The sequence below is a fragment of the Python bivittatus genome, unplaced genomic scaffold (assembly GCF_059951505.1).
Source record: "Python bivittatus isolate LINGU-HERP-01145 unplaced genomic scaffold, Pbiv_v1 ctg000340_np1212, whole genome shotgun sequence".
Lineage (NCBI taxonomy): Eukaryota > Metazoa > Chordata > Lepidosauria > Squamata > Pythonidae > Python > Python bivittatus.
In genome coordinates, this window is record NW_028277056.1 from 3,533,648 (window position 1) to 3,553,472 (window position 19,825).

At 46.9% G+C, this 19,825-nt stretch overlaps 1 protein-coding gene across 2 annotated transcripts in view; it reads right to left on the reverse strand.

Moving 5' to 3' along the window:
* Positions 1–1,263: 1,263 nt before the first annotated feature.
* The window catches only part of ARHGEF17 (Rho guanine nucleotide exchange factor 17), a 151,472-nt gene continuing 132,910 nt past the window's right edge, over positions 1,264–19,825 (reverse strand). For both annotated transcript variants that reach the window (XM_088140446.1, XM_088140445.1), the window contains 7 exons: positions 17,500–17,749; positions 16,802–16,888; positions 15,131–15,198; positions 14,088–14,236; positions 10,710–10,884; positions 8,732–8,989; positions 1,264–7,039 (listed from right to left, as the gene is read on the reverse strand). In XM_088140446.1, the coding sequence (XP_087996572.1) occupies positions 6,864–7,039; positions 8,732–8,989; positions 10,710–10,884; positions 14,088–14,236; positions 15,131–15,198; positions 16,802–16,888; positions 17,500–17,749 (1,163 nt within the window). In that variant the 3' untranslated portion in view covers positions 1,264–6,863. The remainder of the gene's footprint in view (positions 7,040–8,731; positions 8,990–10,709; positions 10,885–14,087; positions 14,237–15,130; positions 15,199–16,801; positions 16,889–17,499; positions 17,750–19,825) is intronic.

Here is a 19,825-nt window from a genome sequence, read left to right on the forward strand (position 1 = left end):
TTTGTTTATTAGGTTTACTGTTTTCTCTACTCTGTTTTAACAGTCTTTCATTGATTAGAGTTCTGCTTAGGTCCAAGTCATATTTTGCAAAGAAAACCCCCTTTTTTTTTAACAAGATCAGGCTGCATTACAAATTCCTTGCTATTTTAAAAACTGTATTCAGTCCGGTGGCACCTTCAAAGCTGGGTGCATTCACACAACACATTTAACCTGGGTCCTGAAGGAGCCATTTTCTGGATTCACACACCACGCCCTAAGCCAAACGAACTAATTTTGCACAACAGAAAAATACGAAAACCAACAACTCTAAGGTTAAACCTGAACAAACTTAGCACGCTATACAAATGCTAGGTGTGCAACCGCTCTGTTCAAACATGTTGTGTAAACACAGCATTAATTATAACTTTGAAAAGCGCCACAGGACCATTTCTTGTTTTCACTGCAAGGGACTAACTAGCGAGCTACTTCTCTGAAAAACACTTCTTAGACATTTTTGATTTTGCTAAGATTTGCTAAGATTTTGCTTGCCTTGCTTGTTTACAACGGATATAAAGTGATTTAGAAATATATCGAGGGCCTGTTAAAGCCCAACGGGTTTTGCTGCCACCCCTCGGTGGGTTGGAGGACCACCTACTGTCCCCAAATAGTGTACTGAGTGCTACTTTTGAGGGACGGCTGTATAAATGCACACACAAACTCATCTCCCTACGTTGGGATGGGCAACACTCCTCCAAATGTTTAAGTGAAAAAAGGATCTCAGGGCCTACCTATGACGCAGTGGTGATGCTGGAGGAGGAAGGTCAACATTTTCAGCCCCAGGTTGTGTGGGGAGCAGGTCCGAGAGTGGTCTTCATGTACCTATTTTACCACTATTTTAAGGAAGCACGGTCAGGTGCATTGCACAAAACAGCTCATTTGTGGCCAGCGTTCAGAGCTACAATCGTGGGGACCTCGGAAGGGTGCAAAAGTGAGATCGGGGGCCGTGGGAGACCACAGATGACCCATACTCAGTTCAGCCGAGCAATCTCCACGTTAAAAGTTTGTGGCTGGATTAGACCCCATACACAAGACAGACCATTTTCTTGCTGTCTTGTTCAACCCATACTGTTAATCCGGAGTCACAGCTCCCATCCAGGCTGGGCTGCAGAGAGGTACCTGGAAGAGTTTTGTAATTCTAGCTGAAACTCATGGGAAAGGTGGTCGTCCCCGCTGCCCCCGCCGGCTTTTTTCCCGCTTGGAACAGAAGGAACAGGACAGCAACGCTAGATTCTGACAACAGTGACCTTTAATGACCGAGAACCCACAGTGATGAAAAGGAAAATAAAATCAAACCGAATCCTAGGACTCATCATCATCGTCATCACCATCATCGCACCTTGCTGGAACGGGTAACGTTTTGGCAAGAAATCCTCGCTCCGACATTCTCACCTTTCATGCAATGCTTAATTGTTATTATAACTTAAAACTGTGACCGACACCCTTGCTTGTGCTCCTGAAAGGTATATAAAAATATGCCATTAAATTCACGTCGACCATCAAAAAGACTCAAGGACATTATATTTACAGAGGCGGCGAGATATATACCAGTATTTACAAGACTTCGGAAGCCAAAGGGGTCAGTAAAACCCACCAAGGTGGTCAGACGATGCCGCGGGAGAACAGCGAGACGCGTTTGCTAACCACAAGCCTGGCCTGCTCCAGCCTCACCCACGCCACGCTTGTCTGTCTGCACTGCAAAACCAGACCCAGGACGATTCTTCAACCATTTGCACTGATTTTAATTCCCGCAAACCTATTCCACACGATCAAACATTCACGTTTTGGTCCCTCCTGGAGCTTTCATTTTTGGGGTTGCAGATCCGCCTGGAAACCTTATGATCCAGTGGCCTTGTACCTAGGAGTAGTTGAAGAGGAACGCTTCTGACCACGCGCAGGAAGTTTTCTTGCCAACGCTGAGACAAAAACATCCTACGTGGAAGATTAAGGGCACCGGTTTTCATAGGGGACGGCAGAGTTACTGGGAAATTTGCACCACCCAGCTCCTCTTTAGGTTACAAGCTGTAACTATGAGATTTTTTGCTTTCTGGTATGGGGAATGCCATAACTTTGGGGAGGAGGAAGAGGTGTTGGTGGCAAAGGTTGGCAGTGATTGAATAGGTATCCCTTCCAGGAGTACACAAGAGCAAGAAATAATAGATCCATCAAATCACTGTAGGGGCTTGAAAAAATGGCTGTTTCCTACAGCATCTGCTAGCCAGTGTTTCTCAACCTGGGCAACTTTAAGACGTGTGGACTTCAACTCCCAGAATTCCCCAGCCAGCCTGGCTGGCTGAGGAATTCTGGGAGTTGAAGTCCACACGTCTTAAAGTTGCCCAGGTTGAGAAACACTATGCTAGATTATGAAGTTCCAAGGAGCAAAAAGCCGATTTTCAGGCCAGAATTGCTGTTTCATCTTTAAGGGACCTTCCAAACTGCAGACAGGGTAAGACAAAAACAAGAACCCAGGGCCAGGAAAAACAAAATCCCTAAATTGGATAAAATGCTACATAAATACAGGTGATACAAGGTCTCCTCCGCATGTTGTAATTTCTCCTTTTCCACTCTAGTGCACATTATAATTTGGAGGCTGTTTTGGAGTGCCTCCAAGCAAGGCTTTGTGGACAGAGGCAAGGTTAGACACCGTTTTATAAGGAGAGCTGAAAGCAGTAGGCCACACTGCCCTTGATAGGTCCACTCTGGTTCTTATCTCTGGCAAGCCAGAGTGATTTGGGGATCACGCTTCTGACCAGGGGTGACAGTGGGGAAAAAAAAGACGTACAATACATTGGGGCATCGGCACAGTCAAGATGGTGGTTGCCACCGTGGTGGCCATCTTGACTTTTTTGAGCCCTTCCCTGGGGATGCCCGTCTTGGGAGAGTGATGGAGGAAACCTCATGAGGTCTGATGAGCTTGCAAGACTTTGGCCCTTCTTTTGGGGATGTATGAAGATGCCAACATGCACCTCTGTTGCCTCTCTGAAGGTTTGCAGGGAAGCGTCCTGCTGATGTTCAGGAGAACAAAGGCCAGATGTTAGAGACCTGGAATGACCTTCTGTCAGAGCTATAAACGAGACTGGGATGTCAGAAAAGTCCCAGAAGTTGGCAAGGGCAAGCCCCTTTGGTAATGCTAAGAAAGCAACATGGAGATGTCCACGAAGTCACCAGGACTTGAGGGAGACATTAAGCTTACAGCCAGCTGACCATGGTTGCTCTTCAAAAAGCCAAGTTAGAAAGGAGATGGGAGACTACCAGGAGATCCAAAAGCTGTAACAGACTGGAATGTTGAAAAAATACTCTGGAAGAAGGCAGGGGTAAACCATTTCTTTACTGCTATCAAAACGAAACAACTACTACATGTGGTCAGCCCTTTGAGGTAGGCAAGTTTAAAAAAAAAACAAAAGAGTAACGGGAATATCTTTACTGTTGCAGGGTAGAATAACAGAATCTTGAAAGCCTGGCAGAGTTGCTCTCTACTCCATCTTATACCAACCAAAATCAAGATGGGGTTATCCTGAGCTTCTTTCTCACACTTTCTTCTTTCCCGGGACTGCGTCACCTTTCCTGAAACGTGTCCTTGAATGGATCATTCTTTCCTTCACCATTCCCAGGGCCAAATTCCATTCCCTCGCTCGTGCCCACGGAGCCATTGGAGGGTATCCCTCTTCCCTTCCCAATCCTCTTTCAGCTTCACTCTCCGCAGGAACCCCGCTTGTTCTTTTCCGTTTCGAGAAGAGGTGCCCGTTTCTTCCCTCTTGAGTCATACAGCAAAGCGCCATCCTGACCATTGGCATCGCAAAACAGATCCCAAAACAGACCCAGGACGACGGATGGGTTGCTTGTGACGGGCACAGCGGCTGAAGCAGAAAGGAGTAACCAGAATTTTTTCTCCAGAAGGGTTGGACTTCTTCAGAATTTATTCGTACTCCAAAATTCAAACCATGAGCATTTTTAAAAGTTTTACTTGCCTGTGCTGAAAAGTGGGGTTTGCTTTGGAGTAAACACAACCCAGATTAGTCTGTACATTAAGCTGTAGCACATTTCTCAACCTCAGCAACTTTAAGATGTGTGGACTTCAACTCCCAGAATTCCCCAGCCAGCCATGGGGCCGGGGAATTCTGGGAGTTGAAGTCCACACATCTTAAAGATGCTGAGGTTGAGAAACACTACTCTAGAAAGATAAAGCTACAGAACAGAAATGCTTGCCACTGTCCCCTTCAGATATGTTTTTTCTAAGTTTCCTGCCTGGGACGTCCTGGTGGTGTCCTATCCACATACTAATCCTGCTTGGCTTTTCAAGCTCAGCCAAGGAAGCGATAGTCCTATTGCCTAACTTAAGAGGGTTACAAAAAGCCACCCTAATATTGTCCTGAAATGGACCGTATTATAACATCGCCATAGCCTAATTCCATTCCACTAAGATGTGGAACTCAAGCAAAGTCTAGGTTAAATCTCTTTGAACCAAAAGTTAAGCTCCAGTGTTTAGGTGCATGTTTTGCACCACGGATTCAATAACTGAGGAATGTAGAAGTCACGTGAGGAACAGCCATGGTCCTGTTGCAAAACTGAGTGGATAAAACTACATTTCAGTTTGGTTCCAACGTTTGAGTTTGGATGGATTATGAAGCTCAGTCTTCAGAAAGTACAACTTTAAGTGCTCAGATATGGAGAAGGGGTAGGAAAACCAGTAATGTGACATTCACTATTTGGACTGGAAGAAGTGCACAATTTGGGATCAAAATAACCTCTCCCGGGGATCCGTTTCAAGACTGGCCTGAGATATTGATATCAAAGGTGGTTGACTTCTACCGAAGATTCTTGCTTTCATCCTAACAGATTGCCAACTAACCAAGTAATTAAGCATTTAGGCATTACCAGCGTGTGCTGTCTCACCTTCTTCTCTCAACAGATGAAGGTTGCAAAGCATGACCAGACTTAGTATGATTTATATCGAAGTCTGCACAGGATGGGTGGAAGAAATTCTTTGGCTGGACACCTCATCCAGAAGTACATGGCCAAAGGAATGCCAGATAGAGACAAAAATTCAGCCCAGAAGTTGTCCTGGGTCCACCACTAAGTCTACAGTTTGGTTTCTCCCCAACTTCTTCCTCTCTTAACCATGTCCAAGGCCATTCCCAGCTGTTAGGAGACCCAATTTCATTCTAGATTTACTGCTGCTTCTCTTGCAGTCATGCTTCTCTCCTGATCTTCTGTGACAGCAGAAGATCACAAACCCAACAACCCTTTTTTTGAGGGGGGGGGGACCTTGGATTTCTTTATTTGGGCGGCCCCTCCTCGAAGCTCCTTAGAAAGGAACCTGCAAATTAAGTGCCACTAACCCTCCAACGCCTCTTCGTCCCCATCTGCAAACAGTGAAGACCTGGTTTAAAAAAACCAAAGATAAATACTGTACAAAGTACAAGGGTGTGTGTGTAAACTTCTGCTCCCCACCCCCTTCTGCTCCCCGATGGCGTGGCGAGGAGGCACCGAGGAAAATGCAGTAGTGAGAACTTGGTGGGCAAGTCTTTGCAGCGATGGTCTTCCAACTTGTGTAAAACATGCAGGAAATTCTGCTCTGTTTTGCAACGATCCTGTCTGGACCAGTGTTTCTCCACCTTGGCCACTTTAAGATGCGTGGACTTCAGCTCCCAGAATTCCCCATGAATTCTGGGAGCTGAAGTCCACCCATCTTAAAGTGGCCAAGGTGGAGAAACACTGGTCCAAGCCCTTGTTAATGGTCTCCACCCACAATTTCTCTGTCCCAACCAGCCCTTTGTGAACAAACATACACACTTCATCACCAGCCACTCTGGAGTAGCCCCACTGCAACAGGTTGCAACCTACTATACATACCAAGGATCTTCTACTGTTACTGTATAGCGACGACCCTTCCATCGACATGATTCAGACCACCTCTGGCCACGGCGAGGAAAAAACCCTAAGCGTTCTCAGCCTGCTAAGCAATCTGCGCCCCCAGGCCCAGAACACCTCCTTCTCCTCCTCCTCCTCGCTCCGATCAACAATAAATAAAGGTTATTTATACATACATTTAAAAAAGACACACGCACACCCACGTGTAAGCAAAACAGCCCACCCGAGTTATCTGTATCCTGGCAGTGAGGGAAGGGAGTCCACAGACAGGTGATGAGCCGATGAAACGGAGTGCTCGAAAGGTATTGGCCCGCTAAGTGTTGGGAAGTTAAAGATGGATTTCTGTTTTGGCACCTCCATTTGAGAAGCGTGTGGGCAAATCAAAGGGATGGAAGTCTGAACCAGTTCCGCCTGGATCGGAACAGATTTCTGGATGTTGCGTAAATCTTTGTTGAAGCCTCCTAGGTTAGATTTGGAGACCTCGTGGATGGAAAACAGTGGCACAAGATCCGATGCCTCTGGGGGTTGAGCTGGGGCCATCTCAGCAACCAGGTTCCACAGAGCAGACCAGCCCTTCCGAAGCAGAGCCGAATGCCTACGTTTACCCCTCTGGACCTTCCAATGGGGCCTCTGTGTAACAGCACGGCCCCTCGGGCCCTCCTTCAGCCTCTCGCGCACGCGTGTGCATGCACATCCCCGTTACACTTAAAGACAGCAGTAAGCGCGAGTCGTGCAATAGGGGTTTGCATTGTAGGGGGTCGGCGGGGGTCGGCAACAATCCTCCTCAAGGCACAGCTCCGTCTGGGCAGCGGATCCAGGTGGCAATCGCGCGTACGAGACAGTCAAGATGGGGATGACACACAGCTGGAGCAGTACGCGTTCATGGGTGAACGGCAGGACGGAACTGGAGCTTTCTACCCCGCCCCACCCAGAGGGGGGCCCTGTTCCGACACACATCAGACCCTCCAGAGGAGCAGATGGTTTGTGCTGTCATCCCGGCCCACTGTCTCGCTGCTGTTTGTGAGTCTGAAATCCTCACAGCCGTCCCCGCCACTAATCACGAGCATTTTGGACTTTGACGATCGGTGCCTCGTGGAATCCCGCTTCTCCAGATCACTGGATTTTTCCGTACCTGTACGGGAGGTGGGAAGAGGGGGGTGAGAGACGGGATCCGCGAAGGCACTTTCGGCCCCAAGCTAACCCCATCTTTTCCCGGAAAACCAAATGCACGTGTTTGCAAAGGATTATGCATCTATTTATACATGTGGTTATAATCCTGCATGCTTCCATAGGTCCGGTCTGAAATTTCAAGAGGTTCATGGGGGCTTCAAAGGAGGTTTTAGCAACCACGAGGGCCAGAAGCTGGTGTTAAAAAAACAAAACAAGAAAACCGCCCAAGTTCAGGTTTTGTAGAGAGTTGGGAAGATGACCCTGGTGGAGATATCCAGGAACCGTTCCCTAGGCAAAAGGGGCTGAAACATTTTTTAAGTCCAGAAGAACACCGTAACATTTGGAAGTGACTCACTGGAGCAGTGTTTCTCAACCTTGGCAGCTTGAAGATGGGTGGACTTCAACTCCCAGAATTCCCCAGCCAGCCTTGCTGGCTGGGGAATTCTGGGAGTTGAAGTCCACCCATCTTCAAGTTGCCAAGGTTGAGAAACACTGCACTGAAGAGGTGGAGGTCCAGCACAATCAGACTTGCAAGATTCTGCTGTTATGCATCACCAATCTCAATAAAAGTAGCCCTAGCCTTCCTGTGGAGTTGATTTCCTGGTCTGGTCCACCTCGTGGGGCTGGCAGGTTTTCAAGCTGGGGAATATTGTGGCCCAAATGACTATGAAATCAAATTGTGGAGGGGGAACAGCCCTGGTTCAGAGCTTCTCAAACGAGATGTGACGGCTGGTTCCCTGACTGATGCAAATTCAGGAGACCGTAAATAGCCGGCTGAAAAATCCCCCCTTCTCTGTGAAGAGCCCCCTGCCTTCCTGGATCCCAGGAAGGCTATTGGAAAAAGAATAGACTGAAGTTAGAAATAGATGAACATTTTCAATGTTTACAAATATTGGCTATCAGTCAGAGCCAATGAAGGGGAAGTTAGGAACTAAATATTGACTTAATGATGTTCTGAATAGATTTTCTTGTTCTCTGCTAGGTGATTTATCTTTGAAATAGTTGGAGGTATTGGCCTTCAGCTGACTGGCCGCTCCCATAACGGGACCCAGAAATTGCCACGGTGCACAAGACCAACTGACCCTAAAACTGGAAGGAAGAAATCTGATGATGTTGTTTTGAGCCGGATTAAAAAAAGAACAGGGCGGTGCGGGAGAGCTTTAAGCCTGTTTTAAATGCCTTTACAGGTAGAGGGGAGCAAACAGGGAGCAAACCCCACCCACACTAGCACTGATGTTCCCTAGTTGGGTCACAAAACATCTGCCAGCCAACCACCCAGCTCAGAGAGCACCAAGGACTCCACAGTTCATCCCTGAGCTACAGAGATCCTCTTCTATTGAAAATGCAGGTAGTCCTTGTTTAGTGACCACAATTGGGACTGGCAACTCGGTTGTTCAGTGAAATGGTTGCTAAGTGAAACCGCAACTGTGCTCACAACCTCACTTCAGCTTTCCCTTGCTTTACAGACCTGCGAAGGTCGTAAATGCGAGGATTGGTTGCAAAGTTATTTTTCATCGGTTGTAACTGTGAATGGTCGCTAAATGAGTCATTCGCTAAACGAGGACTCCCTGTAGCTGAATTTGTTCTAGATGAAGTCTAATCTCACTCAGTCCCTGATCGGCCCCTCACATCTTGAAAACTCTGGCCAGCTCACCTGGTTCCCCCGGCAGGGGAAAAAGGACATTGAATCCTTCTGACAGCTCAATGGAGGTGAGGAATCGGACATGACCAGTGTGGCCCTGAGAAAGTCCCACCGGTAAAGGTGGAGTTTTCAAAGCAGCGGTGTTGCCTGTGATGGAGAGGGTCAGCACTACACCTGCACTGGTGCCGATCCAGAGCAGGTCTTTGCAGGCCAAGAGGGAAGTGATCCGCAAACAAGCCGCCTTGTGCTGACGGATGATCGCGTCTGATCCTACAGCCAGGGGAGAGCAAGAGATGAACGTTAAGGCCTTCTGGTTAACCTTGCCCAAAAAAACAGACCCAGGAATGAGAGGGGCTGGCCTCGGTTTCTCTTTCCCTCTGTAAATCAAGGTGGTGGCCATAACCACACAACCAAATCCTACACTTTTACGTGCATTTGCAAACACCATCATGTTTTTTTGTGCCCCCCTTTGTGGAGGAACAACAACAGACTGGTAATGGGGGAAGCCTCAAACTGATCCTGGGAATTTGATTTGATAATGTGCCGGGCCAATTTTTCAAGACTTGGGACCACCAGCGGATGGAGAATTCTCATCATCCTCAGCCAGCTTGGGATTCCAATAATAAGTCGCCTTTTTCAAGCTAGATGACAGCAAGAACTCTGAGTAATAGAAATAATAATAATAATAATAATAATAATAATAATAAGTAGTAGTAGTAGTAGTAGTAGTAGTAGTAGTAGTAGTAGTTAGTTATTGAACTCAGTGCTCTTAATATAGTCCAGTGTTTCCCACACTTGGCACTTTGATGTTTGGACTTCAACTCCCAGAATTCCCCAGCCAGCACATGTGGACTTCAACTCCCAGAATTCTGTGGCTGGCCTACCCCACAGCCAGTTGCAGAGAGGAAGAAACTATCTACCGATGATTTAAACCATCGGTAGAGTGGTTTAAAGTCCACGCATCTTAAAGTTGCCAAGGTTGGAAAATGCTGACATAGTCCTTGCTATCATCTTTCCTAGAGCTGCCGCAGAAGTTAGCAGAGCAAACTGCATGGATGCATCCTATCAAGTTTTACTCAGAGACCCCGCTCCTCTTTTTGGCTTCCCATTATTTTAAGGCTGCCCTGCTTTCCCCCCGCATGATGAGCTTTGAACCCAGGGTCGCTCAATTCTCTGCACCCTGCCTTTTTTCAAGGCAGCAGCATCTGCAGGGGAGGTTAAAAAAGGCCTCCTTCTTTGCACATGTACTGAGCACGTACAATGGGGGGTGCGTGCTTCAATTATGCTGTGGGGATTGCCAAACACTGCCTTTTTTAACTCCCCTCTCTGCATACACTGCTGTTTCAAGAAGCAGTTTAAATCATCGGTAGACAGTTTCTTCCTCTCTGCAACTGGCTGTGGGGTAGGCTAGCCACAGAGAAGACGACCGCCTCCAGGTGCCAGGATCTAGGTTAATGCTTGTTGGGGTTCAGATGCCGGCTGGAAACTTGCAGCTTAACTTGGGAGATTTATCCGAAGCGGAGGGTAGGAATGCCCGGAATGTAAACATGCCTCCCTTTCAGGCCAACCCACCTCACAGGGTGCTGTGGGGAAAACAGGAGGAAGGAACATGATGCGTATTGCTTTGAGTTGCACAAAATAAAGGCGGGATATAAATCTAGTAAGTAAATCAATAAATAGACGTTATGGCTCAAGGTAAGACAAGTCCAAATCTTGTCGTTACAGAAGGAGGCATTGTAAGAAAGCATGAAAGGTGTGATATCTGGGTATAAATTCTCACTCAGAAGCTGTCCACAATCTGTCCTCGAAATACAATAAGCTAAAAGAGAGATGCAGTTTCTAGCTGCATCTGTCCAAAATCCTGGGGGTCGATGCTGAGCGTAGAGGGCAGCGTTTCCAGCCATTTCATCTCATAAGGATTGAGAGAGACCCCCCCCCATCCCATGGAGTGCAAGGTACCTATAAGGGCGCCTGATTCCCAGTTTCTTACCTGCCAGCATCTTGTGGACCGGAGGGGTGACGTCCACTTCAGCCAACTGATCATAGCTGGCAGGATGATAAAGTCTCACCTGGGCGCTCCCCTGGAGGGTGACCCAAATCCCTACGCTGGAGGTCACCAGGCAGGTCACGCTGCGATTGCTGTCCTGCCCAACCAGAAAGGTGTGCTGCAGAGGAGAGCAAGGAGACCTGGTTGAAGTCTCTGGGAGAGCAGTTTCTCAGGCTGATTGACAGTGATGCCAGGAGCTGTTGTGTGAACATGTAACCGCAGATAAGCCCAGCTCCACTGAAAGAGCGGGAGAAAGCAAGCAAGAAGCTAATGGTTTTGAGTCACTTACATATATAGATCACAGGTAATCCTTGCTTAGCAACCACAATAGGGACTGGAAAATTCATTGTTAAGCAGGGTGATCGTTAAGCAAGGCACATGTGACCACACCCAATTTTACAACATTTTTTGCAGCAGTCGTTAAGCAAATCACTGTGGTCGTAAAGTGAATTGTGGTTCCCAATTGATTTTGCTTGCCGGAAGCAAATGGTGATCATGTGACCCCAGGATGTTGCAACCATTGTAAGTGCGAGCTGCTTGCCAAGCACCCAGATCACGATCACATGACTGTGGGAGCGCTGCAACGGTTATAATGTGAGGACCGGTCATAAGTGGACAACGGTTATAATGTGAGGACCGGTCATAAGTGGATTTTTTAGCTCCGTTGTAACTTCAGATGGTTGCCAAACAAATGGTCATTAAGCGAGAACTACCTATTTGAATGCAATAATTCTTGCTGGAGCTCTTGGGCTACACCTTAACCCTTTTCTTAACAAATTGTAGCAATCAAAACCCAGAAAGATTTGTTCCTTAAACATTCATATTCAGTCCTCCTGAACATACTTGCGAATAAATGGAGAATTTTGTGTGCCAAAATACACCCCCAAAATTGGCTTCAGGTTATCTCCAAGTATATATGGTAATACTTTTGTAAAGTATCTGTATATCCCATATATGCTTGCAGATAAGTCCATCCATGGACAAGCTGACCCTTGAATTTTTAACCAAAATACCATGAAAAATGGATAACTCATAGATAAGCCAGTTGTGAAAATTAAAACATATGATATTTTGAGGGGCAGCATATCCATGGGTGGCGCATTTTTCATATTTTGGTTAAAAATTTGAAGACCAGCTTATCTGCAGCTGGGCTTATCTGAGTATATACAGTCTTTACTACTAGAACAGTGCTTTCAACCTCCGCAACTTGAAGATGGGTGGACTTCAACTCCCAGAATTCTCCAGTCAGCATGGCTGGCTGGGGATTTCTGGGAATTGAAGTCCACGCCTCTTAAAGTGGCTGAGGTTGAGAAACACCGTATTAGAGGGTTCTGACAGCCTCATGGAGTAGAAGCAGAACCTGTAAAATCAGGAGAGGAAAAGGGAATCTATTCCAGGAAAGGAGATGCGAAGCAGGAGGATGGGCTGAAGCACATTAGCTGTATAAAAAATTGTCATCCTGATGGAAGGGGACCGCTTTCTTTTGCAATCAACCAGGTTCCTCCAAGGAGCTTCCAAATGGGATGTAACTGAACGGCTTTTGGACCCACAGCCTGGCTCCAAATCTGGGAAAATCTGAGGAGCATTCATAGATGAAACTTCTTCTACTTCAGGAGGCCCTTCTGCTCCAAGAAGGAACAGCAACTAGCCAGATCAACCACAGCCTCCCACAGATGCCACCATTTCAATTTCCAAGAGTGCTTTGGGGCTGCTGGAGAGAGGGTTCACGAGGGGTCTGGTCCCCTGAGGAGGGCTGCTGGAGTCCCACCGCGGGTCCAAGGGCACTGGGTCCTGCCCCTCAGCCTGGCAAGTCGCTTCAGCTAGCATCCATGGATGGACCCCTCCTTTTAGAAGGCTTACTGAAAATGCTGATCCTCAGGGTGGCCGCTGTGGAAAGGCCAAATCACACTTTAGGATCACTAAGAAATAAATGTTTAAAAAGAGCAGAAATCCAAATGGGTGGCGTAGCCAGATTCTGGCCAGCTGCTGTCGTGGCGGCTTCCTCTGAAAAAGGGAACTGCAGAGGAGATTTCCTGCATCGCAAGGACACTCACGCCTGAACAAAGGGAAACGTGACACTGTCAAGGCGAAAACGAAGCACACTAAATTGCACGGCTCAGGCGGAGTGAAGTCAGCGACTTTTTTCAAACTTCCCATTAGCGTAACTCACATATTTCAGCGGCCCATCGTTGTTTTCACTCTGTCCAAGCAGCTTCTGCATCATTTTCCTTTCGTTCCCTTTGGAGATTAATCGGTCTTCTAATACCTTTTCGTACGGTTCTTTTTCCAGAGAGGTTCCAGTTTCGCTCGTGTTTCTTTCATGTCTTTCCTTTTCTTCCATGTTAATTTTTCCCCCCAAGACCGCTCTTGACACCCCAAAACATGGCCTGACCCACATTCAGAACCTCCCATCACCCTCGTCCCCTCCACTGATTCTTTCAACCCTTCCTCATAAACAGCCAACTCAGTCATGTTCTTATATTCATTCCTTTGCCATATATCCATATGAATGGGCTGATGCTCGGACCGCAGACATGAAATAGACGGAACATTTTCTACGCAAGTGTTCACCGGTCGTAATTCTCACTCCCTCTTGGTCTCTGAAAGCTGCAATCTCTTTTTGTCACTGAATTGGGACACTTTTATTCTGGAGGAGGAGCAGCTGCAGACCTCACCCTGGGAACATGCTCCCTGCAAGTCTTCCGCTGAAAATCAGCCCCGCCAAAAAATAATAAATAAAAAGTGAAGTGGGGGCGTTTCCCAGCTGAAAATGCGCAGGGCCCCAAAAGAGTTCCTGCAGCTTCTTGTTCTCTGATCTCAACATGGTTGGTTGTAGCCTACTTGTTTAAACAGATGTTTAACACAACACGCAGTTTGGTTTGGACTCCGGATGGGCAAAACCTGCAGCCATGCCTTAGTAAAGGTTTTTCTCTCTCCAAGCCTTCGCTTGTTGGGTTTTGCACTTGCAGACTGACAGATCTTTCTCATTTCTTTTCCCTTCCCAAAAATAGTCACCAGCAGACCAACCATGCAGGATCTTGCATCAGACTTGCCATGGGAGGATGAATCCTGCTCAAAAACGTCATGATTTCCACGTGCATGCTGAGCAAGATTGAAAGCAAAGGGTAACTCGGGTTATTTTAGAGGCCCTAAGTAAGCTATGGGCTTGAAGTCTCCAACCCCATCACCACTGATCTCCTGATTTCCCAAGATCCCTTGCAAAACGCATAGGAATCTGATTGCAGGGGTCCACGTGGTGATGAAACCCCAGGAGAAGTTGTCTGCCGAAGCTGGGGGAGCTGGAGTTGGCCCCTTCTGTACCTCCTGCAGCAGTGTGGAAGTCTTGAGGATAATGATTCGGTTCTGGCATCCACACCAGAGCTTTCCACCCACGGCCACCATCTTGGTCACGGGGCTGCCTGGGGAGCCCAACAAGAGAGACTTGGAGTTCTGAGAATCCCAAAAACGCCCTGCAAGAGAGAAAGAACACAGGCAACCTGCATTTTGCTTCTCCATGGAAGACTCCTTGCTATACTGATGATGTGGTTTACCCTTGAGCAGGGTTTCTCAACCTTGGGAACTTGAAGATGTGTGGACTTCAACTCCCAGAATTCCCCAGCCAGCCATGTTAATTCTTCCCTGGAGGCAGAATGTGGTCACTTGCCTCTTAATGGGAGACTGCTGGTCAACACGAGGGCTGCACTCAAGCAACACATTCATCCAGGTTCTGGCAAATACTCCCTAGATGCCTTCCCACAACATGCTAAGCTTGGGGGGCATCAACCTCTTTGCTGCGCTCATTTGGGGACGCAGCTTTGTACAAACCCAGCTCGTTGGGTCATTTTGTGGCACAAGCTGTTGAGGAAACCCAGAAGATGGGCCCTCCTGTAAGAGCATAAGGGTGTTGTGCGAATGCTGCCACGATCCCTTCTCTCCCCCTAAATTTGGGTTATTTAGGAATCAGCCCCAGTCTTGGATTAGTACCACTTAAGGAGGTATAATCCATGCCGAAGAAACAGCAAGAGGGGCTGATCTTGGAGGTAATCCTGCAGCTGGGCTACCCAATCCCCTTTGCTCCAAGCAGGATTCACATGTGCTCCAAATTTTACAAGAGCATCTGCTTGGGGCCAATTCTCCCATCTGGTGCTCCCCAGATTTGCTGGATTGCAACTCCCAACTTTCTCAACCCAGACAGGCAAAGGAAAGCAGAATGGTCCAGTGTCTTGCTGAGTGGGGATGATGGAAGGTGTAGTTCAGCAAACGTGGGAGAAATGGGAGAAAACTGTCCTTGGCCACTTTCTGAGCCAAAGCATGAGTGAACGCAGGGTGTCCTCATGTGGCAGGTGTATATCCAGGTGTCTTACCTGCTTCCCTCTGATAGGCAACCAGCTCTCCATTGGCCAGCGACACGAACACCTGGTTGTCAAGATACCTGTAAAGGAAATAGAGACTTTGCCAAATCAGTTGGAAGGGGACAAGGTGAATAATACTAGTAGTAGTAGTAATAATAATAATAATTATTATCTATTAAATTTATATTCCCAACGACTCTGGGTGCTTCATGCTTGTTCATGCTGTTCCACCTCCCATTTTTCCTTCTACAGTAAATTACAGTAATATTGAGGGGTGGGGGAAGAAATCACAACACTCTACATCAGACCAATACGGGTTCCTCTTGGAAACCCATCCATACGTGATAAGAATGTGGCCAGAACAGCAGTGGAAAGATAACCCATCCCTGTTTAATGTTAGGCCCAGGGTGTGTTATCCTGACTGAATTCTTAAATGCTTTTATCCACTGATCAGTTCTAATCCACTCCTACAACTGAAATTGCAAAGGCCTAGAAATAAATCATAGATTCCTAGGGTTGGAAGGGACCTTGGAGGTCATAGAATCATAAACTCCTAGGGTTGGACGGGACCTTGGAGGTCATAGAATCATAGACTCCTAGGGTTGGACGGGACCTTGGAGGTCATAGAATCATAGACTCCTAGGGCTGGAAGGGACCTTGGAGGTCAAAGAATCATACTCCTAAGGTTGGAAGGGACCTTGAAGGTCTTCTAGTCCAATCCCCAGCCCAAGGCAGTAATCCTCAGACCATACCAGACAAATGGCTGTCCAACCTTGGCTTGAAAACCTCCAGATGGAGCCCACTGGACTCCAAGAGGCAGCCTGTTCATGATATATGGGAAGGAGAACTCATCATGTCACGTGGCAACCTATCTTTTCCTTCCACCTCCGTTTTTCCCCCAAGATCCACTCCTGATTGCTTGTCCCATGTTCAAAACATCTAAACTCCCCATCCTTCACTAATTTTCTTGGTCTTTACCATAAACAACCAGGTCAATCTCATCTTCCCATTCATTCCTTTACCATGTATAGGCAAGAACAGACTTTTCCTTAAACCACACAGAATATAAGTTGGTCTAGCATAGTGTTGAAGGTGTTGGACTAAAAACTGGGAGACCGTGAGTTCTAGTCTGGCTTTAGACATGAGAGTTGCCTGGGTGACTCTGGGCCAGTCATTCGGTCTCAGTCCAACCAATCTCAAGGGTTGTTGTTGTGGGAAAACAGGAGACAGGAGCATTATGTACGCCACCTTGAGTTGTACAAAATCTAATAAATATATAAACCACACATTTGAAACAAACAAACTTCTTTTAAGCAGGGGCTTGCTAAAACGTCTCCTATTCTTCCAAATGGCCCCATCCTGTTTTCTGCCCCCTCTTCGCTTGTTTCTCCACACCCATCTTGGCCACTTAGCAGAATATTTTTTCCCCCAACATAGAAGGTGGTATATACAAAAGGATGGTTTGCAAGGATGGAAAAACATGGAGAGAAAATGGATGATATTGGTGGAAACTAAATTTAGCTTACTTCCTGGTTCTCCTTCTTATCTCTTGCCTTAATTTCTTTGCCTTAATATTTCTTACTCCTTCCTGTGCTTTGCATTACAAAACGGAAGGGCGTGATGGGTATATGCGCCTGGGTATATGTCGGCAGTCAGCGCATCCCAATGTGCTTTGAGACTTACAAAATGCACGTAACAGAGGCTGAATGCTGCATCTTCAGGCTGTTCTTCCTGTTGCGAATGTTGTCTGAAGACTGATAGACGTGGATGCTGCAATCCAAACAGAACAAACATGAGATCTGGATCTGGAGGCAATACAAGGGAAAGGGGTATTGGGGTGGCTTAACAAAACTGAGTGTCAGGCCCAGCCCAACAACAACAGGGAAACAGTCCAGCCAAGTCCCGTTTTTTTATTGCTTACACCATACAGACAGAATATTGCCAGACTAAATCTGTACTACTCTAACCTAGCAGATATATCCTGGGAGATTCTAGGGAGTGGCTATCCTAAATCTCTTCCCATGCTCCTGCTCCGGACTGTGTTGTCTCTTGCCTCGCCCCCGGTTCCTGGAACGTGCTCCCTCCTTCCTGAGAAGCTGCTGCGCTATTGCAGTCCCTCACACTGATTGATGCAAAACTGTATTACATCCTGGATCCAGATTTCCCCAACAGCACCCCCCAGAGTTAGCTAAACAAAGATCGCCCATTGGCTCCAAAGCAATGAGAGTGATTATCATATTTAAGGGCTATTGAACCTTTGGTGACCTCACAGCAGCCCAGCCAATGGGGAAGAGAGCCTGCAGAGAGCGATCTTTCTGATTTGGACACCAAGCAAAAATTAGCACTAGGCCTGGAAAGATTCCAGGGCATGGTTTCCTTACCAACCATCCTCTGTTCCCAGCCACATGGAACTTTGATAGGCCTCAGGATCCACGCTCAGCAGGTCTTCCAGGCTGGCCCTGGTAAAGGACCCTTGACTGGAGCGTCTCATAGCTCGGCCATCCATGGAGCTTTCGCTGATCCGGTTCTGGGCAAAGGGGCGACCGTTGGGGAGGAAACTACTTGGATCCTGCTCCTCTTCGGAGCTGGTGGTCTCTGCTGTCACATCTTTGGAGCTTGGAATCTCCTCATCTGGAAAGGGGAGGTGACAGAAAGGTATGCCTGTGTTAGCACAGAGCCTTCTGCCCTGAAACCTTATTTATTTATTGTTTTTTAACCTTGTTGTATGCTGCCTAAAATCGCTTGGATAAAGGGAGATGGGTGGCTAATCAATTGAATCAATAAATCAATAAATCTCCAACTTGGTTTCAGGGCTGCGGCAGAGGGGGCAAGGGATGAAAGCAGCTGCTCTGCTCCTTTCATGAAGGTGTGGTGACATCACACACACATAAAAAGGGGTGGCACTTGTATTGCAACACTATTGTCATCATTTTGATCCGCAGATGCCTCTGGCTGGTGACCATCTTCTCTTTTTAAAAATGTATTAAGGTTATAGGTTTGCTTTATAACTACTCCTCTGCTCTGGCCAGTACTCAAGGCATCGGATCAAATTTTAGAGCAGAATATAAAGAGTTAAAAATAGATGAAACCTTAGAAGGAAATACTTTGTCCAACCATTTGGTGTGGGAGAAGAACCCCGAGAAGACTGCGGACAGCCATGAAAACAAACAAATGGATCACCAAACAATTCAATCCAGAGTTCTCACTCGAAACACAAATGACCAGGCTCAAATGATATTTTGGGCACACCATGGGAAGACCCAGCTCTCTTGAGAGGTCCACAATGCTGGGAAAGGTGGAAGGAAAGGCAAGAAGAGGACAACCAGCTGCAAGGTGGAGGAACTCAGTTACAGCGGTGATGAGGGCACCGTTGGAAGACCTGAAGGACCAGGTTGGGGACAGATCCTCCTGAAGAAAATCTATCTATGTGGTCATTAAGAGTCAACACCAACTTGATGGCACATAATATCAGTCAGTCAGTCAGTCAGTCAGTCAGTCAGTCAGTCAGTCCGTCCGTCCGTCCGTCCGTCCGTCCGTCCGTCCACCCACCCACCCACCCACCCACCCACCCACTCCCTGTAGAAGTCTATGATGCTGGGAAAGATGGAAGGAAAAAGATGAAGAGGACAAAGTAGGTGGACTCAATTCCAGTGGCAATGGGGGCACCATTGGAAGACTGAAGGGCCAGGTCCAGGAGAAAATCTATCTGTGTGTTTGCTAAGAGTCAACTTGATGGCACATATTCAATCAATCAACCATTAAAGTCTGGCAAAAAGGATGCATCTTTGCAGATTTCCTGAGCAGAGAGAGTGGAGGTGAAACAAAACTTCTAAGGAAACGCATCCCTTCGCGTATTGGAAGACGATTGTTACGTCTCCCCTCATCCTTCTCTTCTTTAGGCTAAACATATCCAGTTCTTTCAACTGTTCTCCCTAAGATTTCCCCTCCAAGCCCCTCAGCATCTTCACTGCTCTTCTCTGCACTCTTTCTGGTACCCCAGCATAGAGACGTTGAAAAAAACCATTTCCTCAACATTTTTATTCCAGAAAGCATGTGAGTTACTGTACATTCTTTAGAACCCCTTTTCCAAATCCAGGGTCCTTCCCTGGGCTGGGGTCTTGACTTCCCGAATTCCCAGCCAGCACAGCCTCTAGCTGGGACATTGCAAAAGCAAAGCCCTATCAGCTCGATCAGGCATCAGCTGGGGAAAACTAGTTTATAGCTACACAGGAAGTTTTGCTGGAGACTTTTTACGTGCTGCTATTTTTAAATGGCTGCTGGACTAAATGCTTTATTTTGTTTAAACTGATTGCTCCTTTTAATGAAATACTTATTTTAGGCTGCGCGCGTTGCTATTTGGGATGACGGTTTATTCTGCGGTCCATGGCAAGGCATTATTTATGAATGGGATATCACGTTCACTGTTCTGACATCGGCTTCAGCATTAACACAAACAATAACAAACCCCTGATAACAAGCTCTCATTTGGTGCAGAATACGTCATATTATTCCATCTCAGTTGTAACAACGCTGTTATTCTCAAAGTGAATAAACAGTGCTAGCTTCCAAGGAGCAAAAATATTTGGACATTTCACTAGGTAATAAAATGCCTGTTTCTTAGGAACAGAAAGACAACTGAATTTTTGTGTTTAAATACTTCCATGTTGCCTTACCCGCTACTCATTCAAAAAAGCTGAATTCCTAAAA